Raw genomic sequence first — 9,510 nt, forward strand, 5'->3', positions numbered from 1 at the left:
CTGTCAGTTTCTTCAGAAAAGCCTTTTAGGATTTTTATCCTACAGGTTTTTAAAATACACACATTATGTGTTTCAGAAACAAAGAAAATTCAGCTCCATTAGAGGAGAATACCACAGGAAAAAGTGAGGCCAAAAAAAGGAAGATTGCAGAAACTTCAAATGTTATCACTGAGTCATTGCCATCTGCAGAATCAGAACCTGTGGAAATTGAGGTGGAGATTGCCGAGGGTACTATCGAGGTGGAAGATGAAGGCATCGAAACACTGGAGGAGGTGGCTACGGCCAAGCAGTCCATCAAGTACATCCAGAACACAGCTTCCTCTGATGACTCCGCTCTAGCACTGTTGGCAGACATTACCAGCAAGTACCGCCAAGGTGATAGGAAAGGGCAGCTGAAAGAAGATGGCTGTGCCTCTGACCCCATAAGCAAACAGGTAGAAGGTATTGAAATTGTGGAACTTCAGCTGTCACATGTGAAGGACTTGTTCCATTGTGAGAAATGTAACCGTTCATTTAAATTGTTTTACCATTTTAAGGAACACATGAAATCACACTCCACTGAGAGTTTCAAGTGTGAAATATGCAATAAAAGGTATCTTCGGGAGAGCGCGTGGAAACAGCATCTAAATTGTTACCACCTTGAAGAAGGTGGGGTCAGTAAGAAGCAAAGGACTGGGAAAAAGATTCACATATGTCAGTACTGTGAGAAACAGTTTGACCACTTTGGACATTTTAAAGAGCATCTTCGAAAACATACAGGTAATGAGCAAATACTTGGCTAAAACTCTGACTTTTCCACATTCTCCTCACAAATCCTTTTTCTTAAAAAGACTACAAAACCACTTTCTATTTTCTGATGTGTAGTCTAAGTATTCTCTGTGGGTTTTTTTTCCCAGTAATATCTTGTTGAAATAATGATTCTTTAAGTGCAAAACAGCATCAGCCTCAAAAGCAATTACCACTCTTAATGCTTTGCCAGTTTTTATGAATACATTAAATAGTTTGATTTAGAAATGATCATGAGTTTTTAAATCCTAATTATACTTGAGGCTCTACTGTTTGGGGTGTGTCTGTGTGTATATATATATATATAATTATATATATATATTAAAAATTTTATTTTTATTGGAAAGGCAGATATACAAAGAGAGGGAGATACAGAGAGAAAAATTTTCCATCCGCTGGTTCACTCCCCAAGTGACTAGAGTGGCTGGAGCTGAGCCAGTCCAGAGAAAAGAGCATCTTCTGGGTCTCCCATGCAGGTGCAGGGTCCCAAGGTCTTGAGCCATTCTCTACTGCTTTCCTAGGGCATTTGTAGGGAGCTGGATGGGAAGTGGCACAGCTGGGATACAAACCAGAACCCATACAGGATCCCAGTGGATGCAGAACGAGGATTTAGCCACTAGGCTATCGTGTCAGGCCCATAGTTCATATTTCTTAACGTTACGTAAGTAAGTTGTACTTGGAGTCTGACATACTTACACTTTTTGGCATGCATCTAAACTCTGGGTCATTTTAGACTGTTTTTAGGAAGAGAACTATCAGATTAGATTAACCATTCTGGTCCAGTAGCCATATTGGCAAAATGCATGATTATCTCCCTTCACCTCTTCAATGGCAAATGTGTCAGTCTTGGTGGGAGGAAGAGGGTTCGGTGTTTATAGTGTTCTTCAGCAAGGAGCCATTGCATGTGAGAGATGTTTCAGGAAACCCACCTCTGGACCCCTGCCCCTCAGAGTTCTGCACCTCCTCCTGCCTACCTTGCCCTGTTCAGTTCTCTCTCACCCCGAAGCATTCTGGGCTCGGTCTCTGGCCAGACACAGTAGTTCCCACCAATGCCTTGACACTCTGGATGGTCATCCTAACCTGCGGTAACGAGAGTAAAGCAGTTACTGCAGAGTGCTGTCAGACTTGTCAAACTGCAAATTCAGTATAGAGCTAAAGGGCTTAAGGAGTTAGTTTGGGTAACTAACATGAAATCTTTTCCAAAGCATACTTGCTGGTGTCAAACCTATTTTATATTTGGAAACACTAAGGTTGATTTTTTTTTTTTTTTTTTGGTACTTCTGAAACAAATACATATTTTAGCAGTCTGGGTTAATTTTGCAGGAGAATCAGTAAACCAGAGGCAGTAAACATGGCAGGTAACTTTCACTTGTTTGAAAACAGAGTAACATGGATCACTGTGGAAGTTGTTCAGATCCTGTGTTTATTTGAGAGTGGACAAAAAATACAAGGCTGCAGTACACTATGTTCTCTTCTTTCCTTCCCTTCAAAATTATGAGAGAGAAATCAAAGTTTAATTGTTACAAATTATGCAGTGTGTCTGGCCATTAAAGGAACAGTTTAGTACAGACAACAAATTGACCTTTTATTACTTGTTACTGTATCAGCTAGTGACAAGGTAGTTGGAATTGTGATTAACAACTTACTGAATTCACTAACAACATAAGTAAGCAGTTTTAAACTATTTAATGAAACCTGGATCATTTTTCCCTTAACAAAGGTGAAGAAAAGAAACAGTTTTGTTCCTGTTTTATTGCCCTCAAACCAGTACACTCCTCAGTTTCTTTACGTCTTTTTTTTTTTCCTTAAGATTTATCTATTTATTTTCATTGGAAAGTCAGATATACAGAGAGGAGGATCTTCTGTGCGATGATTCACTCCCCAAGTGACCGGAATGGCCAGAGCTGAGCCGATCAGGAGCCAGGAACTTCCTCCAGGTCTCCCATGCAGGTGCCAGGGTCCCAAGGCTTTGGACCATCCTCGACTGCTTTCCCAGGCCACAGGCAGGAGCTGGATGGGAAGTGGGGTTGCCGGGATTAGAACCAATGCCCATATGGGTTCCCAGCGCACTCAAGATGAGAACTTTAGCTGCCAGGCCTCCGTGGTGGGCCCTACATCTTTTTGTTAACATGATAGTTTTGTTCCTATGTCCTCTTACTTTAAAACAAAAAGGGTTTATTTAAGAGAGAAAGAGATCTTCCACTCACTGGTTCACTCCCAAGGTGGCTGCAATGGCAAAAGCTAAATGGAGCAGAAGCCAACAACCAGGAACTTCGTCCGGGTTACCCAAGTTCTTGAGCCATCTTTCACTTTCACTGCTCTTAGCAAAGAGCTGCACTGGAAGTAGAGCAGCCAGGGCATTAATCCATGTTCACAAGGGATTCCAGTATCACAAGCAGTTGGCTTCACCTCACATGCCATGACACTAGCCCCTCTTAAATGTTCTTAAAGCATGTACTATTTTGTAGTATCTTAATTGGTGAAAGTTTAGCTGCTACCTGTCCTGGATTTAATGTGGCTGAGGAAGCTGGAAGGACTGACCTCATGGCATGCTCCTAGGAATATGTAGTGTCAAAGTGATTTAAGAGGGAGAGTGGTGAGAGGTAAAGCCATGATCGTGTCGTTATTTTCACAAGTGTTATTATCTTGAACTCCAGTTCTGGCATTTTCCAGCAAGATCAACTTGACTGATCACTTCACAGTCACTATCAGACTTCTCTACATGAATAAGGATAATGATACTTACTTTGTAAGATTGTGACACATAAAGCAACCATTCCTACATCTGAAATAGTCAATTTATTGCTACTTTAGATTTTAATGAGTGTGCGATGCTAATTTTTAAACAGCTCAAGTGGCCTACAAAGAAAAGTGAGTCTCTTTCCTACTTGAGTACTCTGCAAAGCAACTGCTCTTGCTGTCATTTTCTTTCCAGTCACATTCCTTGCATTTCCAAGCAGCCACAGGCACACACTTGAACATGCAGGCTTTTAAGAACATTGCACACCGGAATGATGGCATAGTGGGAGACCATTTAGTTTATCTAGGAGTCCTTTCTTTTTTTAAGATGTATTTACTTTTATTGAAAAGTCAGATTTACAAAGAGGAGAAACAAAAGAAAAGATCTTATCTGCTGAGTCGCTTCCCAAGTGGCTGCAATGGCCAGAGCTGAGCTGAAGGGGCAGGGGGGAGCTGCCTCTTCCAGGTCTCACGCGGGTACAGGGTCCCAAGGCTTTGGCCCCCCTCAACTGCTTTTCCAGACCACAAGCAGAGAGCTAAAAGGGAAACAGGGCTACCAGGACACGAATTGACAGCCATATGGGATCCCTGCGGATGCAAGGGGAGGAATTAAGCCACTAGGCTACCACACCAGGCTCATCTTAGAATCATCTTTAAAAAATTTCATATATATATATATATATATATAAAAATCATTTGTGAATATCTACCTTTTGGTTTTGTTTCATCTCATTTTACTATAGTTGCCCCCTAATTCAGTGTTTCGATGTGCCATAATTAGTCTTTTTTATGGGCTTTTAGGAACACAAAAGACTGCAATATTATTCAACTTTTTTTTTTTTTTTTAGGAGCAGAATTGCTAGTTTCAAGAATGTTATATTTTAAATCTTGGCAGGTATTATCAAATTGCCCTTTAAAGAGGCTATGCCAATTTATATGCAGGATTCATTGATAATAGAAGTATACATTAGTAAAACCATAAATCATAGACATCTTATTGAGTGGCATCAACTTTTTTTTTTTTAATTTCTGTATCAACATGAAGTCTAGGTAACTAGATCTTCTGGCCTTTTTTCCCCCTTAGAAATCTCGGTTCTGTAACCCGCAAGCATCAGCCTTGCCCTGACTTCCCTCTCCTCTTCCTACACATCTGCACTGCACCTCACTCAACCCTCCTGTCACTCGGCACCCCTTGTCCCTTGTCAGTACACGTGTTTGACTTCTCGTTCTTACCTGAATTCCACGGTATGCCGCCTGAGTCATCTTTTCTTTTACTCTAAGCACCTTTGCTTGCTCACAGGAACCCTACCTGATTTAAGAAGCCCTCCATCCTAGAGTCAGTGCGATTTGAGAATATTTAATCATAAGACCTTAGGTTGGCCTTTTGCTGTCTGACTTTTCCTAGTTACAAGATCTTCACTGCAGTACTCAAGACTCTTAACCCCTGCAAGCACTGTTAGAGGATACATAACCATCTTCTTACCCCCAGCCTACCTGTAACAGCAGACATCTCTTTTATTCCAGAGGAAGACTTCCTTTTTCTTAGATGTCTCCGGAGAGTGTGTCCTCCGCGACGTGCATTCCTACCCCTTTCCCTCTCTGCTGTCCATTTCCTCAGCAAATGGATAATGATGTTTCATGGCTTACAGACCTATTTTCTCCCCTCTAGATCTCTGCTTTTTATTATTATTATTATTTATTTTTATTAGGATGACAGATTTACAGAGAGGAGGAGACAAAGATCTGTCCACTGGTTCAACCCCCCCAAATGGTCGCAGCAGCTGGAACTGAGCCAATTGAAGACAAGAACCAGGAGCTTCTGCATCTCCCACATGGGTGCAGGGTCCCCCGGCATTGGGCCATCCTCTGCTACTTTTCCAGGATATAAGCAGGGAGCAGGATGGGAAGTAGAACAGCTGGACACATGAACCCATACCTATATGGGATGCTAGTGCTTGCTGTCAGAGGACTAACCACTTGAACCATCACACCAGCCCCAACTCTTAAAAATTGAAATAATTTAGAGACAGTAGAGATCTATTGACTGGTTCAGTCCATAAGTGCCTACAGCCATGAGGACTGGGCCAGGCCCAAGCCAGGAGCGAGGGGTTCAGTATAGGTCTCGGCTTGGAAGAGGGATGTCCAAGTACTGGAGCCATTGCTTCTGCCTCTGAGGGAATCAGGGCAGGGGAAAGAAATATTTTTTAGCAAAGAGGTAGGATCAGAATTGGGGCAGGAGCTAAACCCAGGCACTCTAGTATGGGGTCCATGTGTCCCAAGGGCCGTCCTAACCACTGTGCCAAACACCTGTCTCACCAGAATACTAACTGCTCTGTTACAAACCTCTTACTGCTCTGTTACGAACCTCTTACTCATTTTCTCTCATCAACAGAGGAGTCTGACTTCTGATACTACCGACTACTGTAGTTTTTTGGTTCTGTTTTTCTTCTAGCCAATTTCTCTTTGTTTTGATAGCTCACCTGTTTGCTGTTTTTACTCGATATTTTCACTAGGTTCTGATCTTGATGTAGTATTACACAACATTTTCTGACACACCAGAAGTTTTCATCACCTTTGAAAATACCCAACCTGCCCCATTGCATGTCGCAATCCACCCTCTGTTCAGCTCCAGAGCTGTTTCTGTAACTGTCTATCCAGCAGCTGCACTCTGCGCTTCCAAGCCGGCAGACAAAACTGTGAACCTGCGGTCTTCTCCCAGGACATCCTGTTGCAGAGCTGCCTCCACTCAGGTGTCTGCATCCTTTATGCTGAGTGCTCATATCACTGGTGTGCAGAACTCATCCAGATTTTATTTCTTCATCATAGTTACTATAATCACTAAATCTTGTTTCTTCTACCATAGAAGAGCTTTAGATGTGGTGAGAGCATCTGAATTAGAAATTGTGATTTCCTCCTCTTTATTCTTACTGTTTTCTTAATTAATTTCATTTTTTCCTGTTAATAGGAGAAAAGCCTTTTGAATGTCCAAATTGTCATGAACGATTTGCTAGAAACAGTACCCTCAAATGTCACCTCACTGCGTGCCAGACTGGAGTGGGGGCGAAAAAAGGAAGAAAGAAGCTTTATGAATGCCAGGTATGTCATATTCTTTTTTGTAGTCCTAAAGCAAACAAAATGCACAGGAAAAAAAAGGAGAGAGGTGAAAGTCAAGTCAGGATGGCTTAGCTTAGAAGTTTTTGACTTCACAATGCCACAGGAGAGTATTTCCCCCAGTCGCCGTTTTCAGTAGGTTATTGTCACAGCGCTGCACTGGGAGGACACTGCAGGCAGGCGGTCGCGAGAGTAACTGATACTCTACCATGTTCTGTGTTGCTAATGTACAATATTAAATAGCTTGAATTTATTCAATGTGGAAATTAGAATAAAGAACATTTTCTTGATTCTTTTCTCATGGGTTTTGGGATTTTTTTTCCACCTAACTTTAGATGATATCAGTTTCAAAAGGAATTATTCCTAAGTAACAGATAGTATGAAACCGTAGTTATTAACACAGAGCAATTATGATTAGTGTATTTTTATCCCAAATACTGTAATGTTTTGAAAGCTGGTGTTAACAGGAGAAAGCACAGTGTCATTTTGTGTGCCCAAAACATTCATGATACTTTCAGGCAATATTGACGTGTTTCCCAGAATGTATTTTCTCATCATAATCAGCTGATCCAGAGAATTACAAAAGGTTTTTATACTAGAATATTGCCGATACTATATTATATTAGTAACATTTTCAGAACAAACCTTCAGTTTGTTACGAATATATTCTGCACAAAATAAATGCATCCTTACTACTTCCAATTTGAATATAAGTAATGTTAACGTCATGTTTGGTTATTTCAGGTATGTAATAGTGTGTTTAACAGCTGGGACCAGTTCAAAGATCACTTGGTAATACACACTGGAGATAAACCCAACCATTGTACTTTATGTGACTTGTGGTTTATGCAAGGAAATGAGTTAAGACGGCATCTCAGTGACGCTCACAATATTTCAGAGCGGCTAGTAACGGAAGAAGTCCTTTCAGTGGAAACACGTGTGCAAACGGAACCTATGACATCAATGACTATTATAGAGCAAGTTGGGAAAGTGCATGTGCTACCACTGCTTCAAGTCCAGGTGGATTCAGCACAAGTGACTGTGGAACAAGTCCATCCAGATTTGCTGCAGGATGGCCAGGTGCATGACTCGCATATCGCTGAGCTTCCAGATCAAGTCCAAGTGAGTTATCTAGAAGTAGGTCGGATTCAGACTGAAGAAGGTACTGAAGTACATGTGGAGGAGCTACACGTCGAACGGGTCAATCAGATGCCGATGGAAGTACAAACTGAGCTGCTAGAAGCAGACTTGGATCATGTAGCCCCTGAAATCATGAACCCGGAAGTGAGTGAGCCTGGCCACACAGAGACTGCGGAGGAGGCCAGGGAAGGTCACGGAGCTGCCGAGAGTTTAGAGACCAAAACAACAGTGGAGTCCGAAGCTGCAGACACAGCGGATGACGACAGAACAGCTATGCCCATTTTAGAGTAAAATAACAAATGAATATATTTTTAAATTTACATGTCGAGCATTTGAACTGATGATGGGCAGTATGACTGTCCTTAAGCTAACAGACGTGCGGACCAAAGTTAATTTTTTTCATGTTGTCCTGAGCTGTTTCTATTGAAATGGACTGATTCTGGTTCCTTTCCTCCCACTTAATGCCACAAAAGGAGAATCTTTCCCATAAATGAAGGGGAGCTTTGAGAAGTATATTTCTGAAACCTTAAATGAATTATATTCTTATTATATAGTTGGGTATGAATGTATCTATTTTCGTTGTGGCAAGGGTTCTCCCTTTTCTCCAGGTCATGTCCTCTTTCAAATTTTTTTCCATGTTATAAATCATACGTAAAATCATTAGAATACAAGTTTGTGTATTCTAATGCATGTTAGAAAATGAATATATAGGAAGCAAAGCTGCATGAAGAAAAGTGCATTGTTACTGTGCAGTTAACGTTTGGCTCTGGCTTTCTTTAGTTTGAACATTGTCTGCCCCAGCAGCCACAGATGCTGTTTGCATCAGAAACAGAATGATGGCGGCAAAACTTACAGAATGTTTAAAAAAAAAAATCCACACCCATGTGCCTTTCAAAACCAACTGAAACTTCTATAAAGCTTCTCTGGTTCTTTCAAAGTTTATGTTGTAAACAGGAGCAGTGTAAGTGATCTATAGCACTTCATATTTTTGCTTATACCAACACCGCCATTTCTTTTTCATTTAAGCTAGGTTGAGAAATTTCATTTATTGGCAGCTGCAGGGCCATTTCAATTGGAAAATTTGTTTGCATCTGTGGTAAACTTTATTTTGATAAAAAGTTGCACTAGTATTTTACCACCAGATGAAAAAAAATGGCATCCTTCAAAAATTAATGTATTTAAAGTACAGAGAAAAACATGTATATAATATATCAGGCATTGTTTTGAATAGAATCTTTTTCCCCCAATCTTTAATGTAAAGATCTTGTGCTATAACTTTTAAAGCCATACAAATAAGAGTGCTAAACTGTGGACTGAAAAGTAGGTGTGTAAATATTTTTAATCAGTATTACTTGGAAAATAAAATATAACAACCATATAAAAATAAGCCAATGTTATTTTCTTTACCTGTTAAGTACTGGGATATATTTACTTTTTAAAGTAAACTTTAAAATTCTGTATTCATGACTCTTTTTTTTAATTAGTGTGCAGTTGATTTATGGTCAGGTGTTTTGTCATGTATCTTTATCTTTGGTTTTCCTTAGGGTGTCTGTGCCCCTGGTAAATCTGTGGGCTTTTTGTGTTTTAACAATCAGTGATCTCAAATCTACAGATTACTAGGATCTAGTGCATTGAATGCTGAAAACAGTTCATGCAGTGTCCTTAAACCAAGTGAAACAAGGTTCACTTTGAAACAAAATCTTGGAAGAGCTCTGACCCCAATGCGGAGATCAG

At 40.5% G+C, this 9,510-nt stretch overlaps 1 protein-coding gene across 5 annotated transcripts in view; it reads left to right on the plus strand.

The window, feature by feature from the left end:
• ZNF131 (zinc finger protein 131) overlaps positions 1–9,163 on the plus strand; it is a 31,292-nt gene extending 22,129 nt beyond the window's left edge. For 3 of the 5 annotated variants that reach the window (XM_040977506.1, XM_040977505.1, XM_040977507.1), the window contains exons 5-7: positions 77–759; positions 6,491–6,621; positions 7,381–9,163. In XM_040977506.1, the coding sequence (XP_040833440.1) occupies positions 77–759; positions 6,491–6,621; positions 7,381–8,067 (1,501 nt within the window). In that variant the 3' untranslated portion in view covers positions 8,068–9,163. Of the gene's footprint in view, positions 1–76; positions 760–6,490; positions 6,622–7,380 lie in introns of those variants that run through there. The other 2 variants (XM_040977508.1, XM_040977509.1) reach the window with 2 other exon arrangements.
• The last annotated feature ends 347 nt before the right edge of the window (positions 9,164–9,510 follow it).

The sequence above is a fragment of the Ochotona curzoniae genome, unplaced genomic scaffold, assembly GCF_017591425.1.
Source record: "Ochotona curzoniae isolate NIBS_2020 unplaced genomic scaffold, NIBS_Ocur_1.0 contig_2754, whole genome shotgun sequence".
NCBI classification, from domain to species: Eukaryota; Metazoa; Chordata; class Mammalia; order Lagomorpha; family Ochotonidae; genus Ochotona; species Ochotona curzoniae.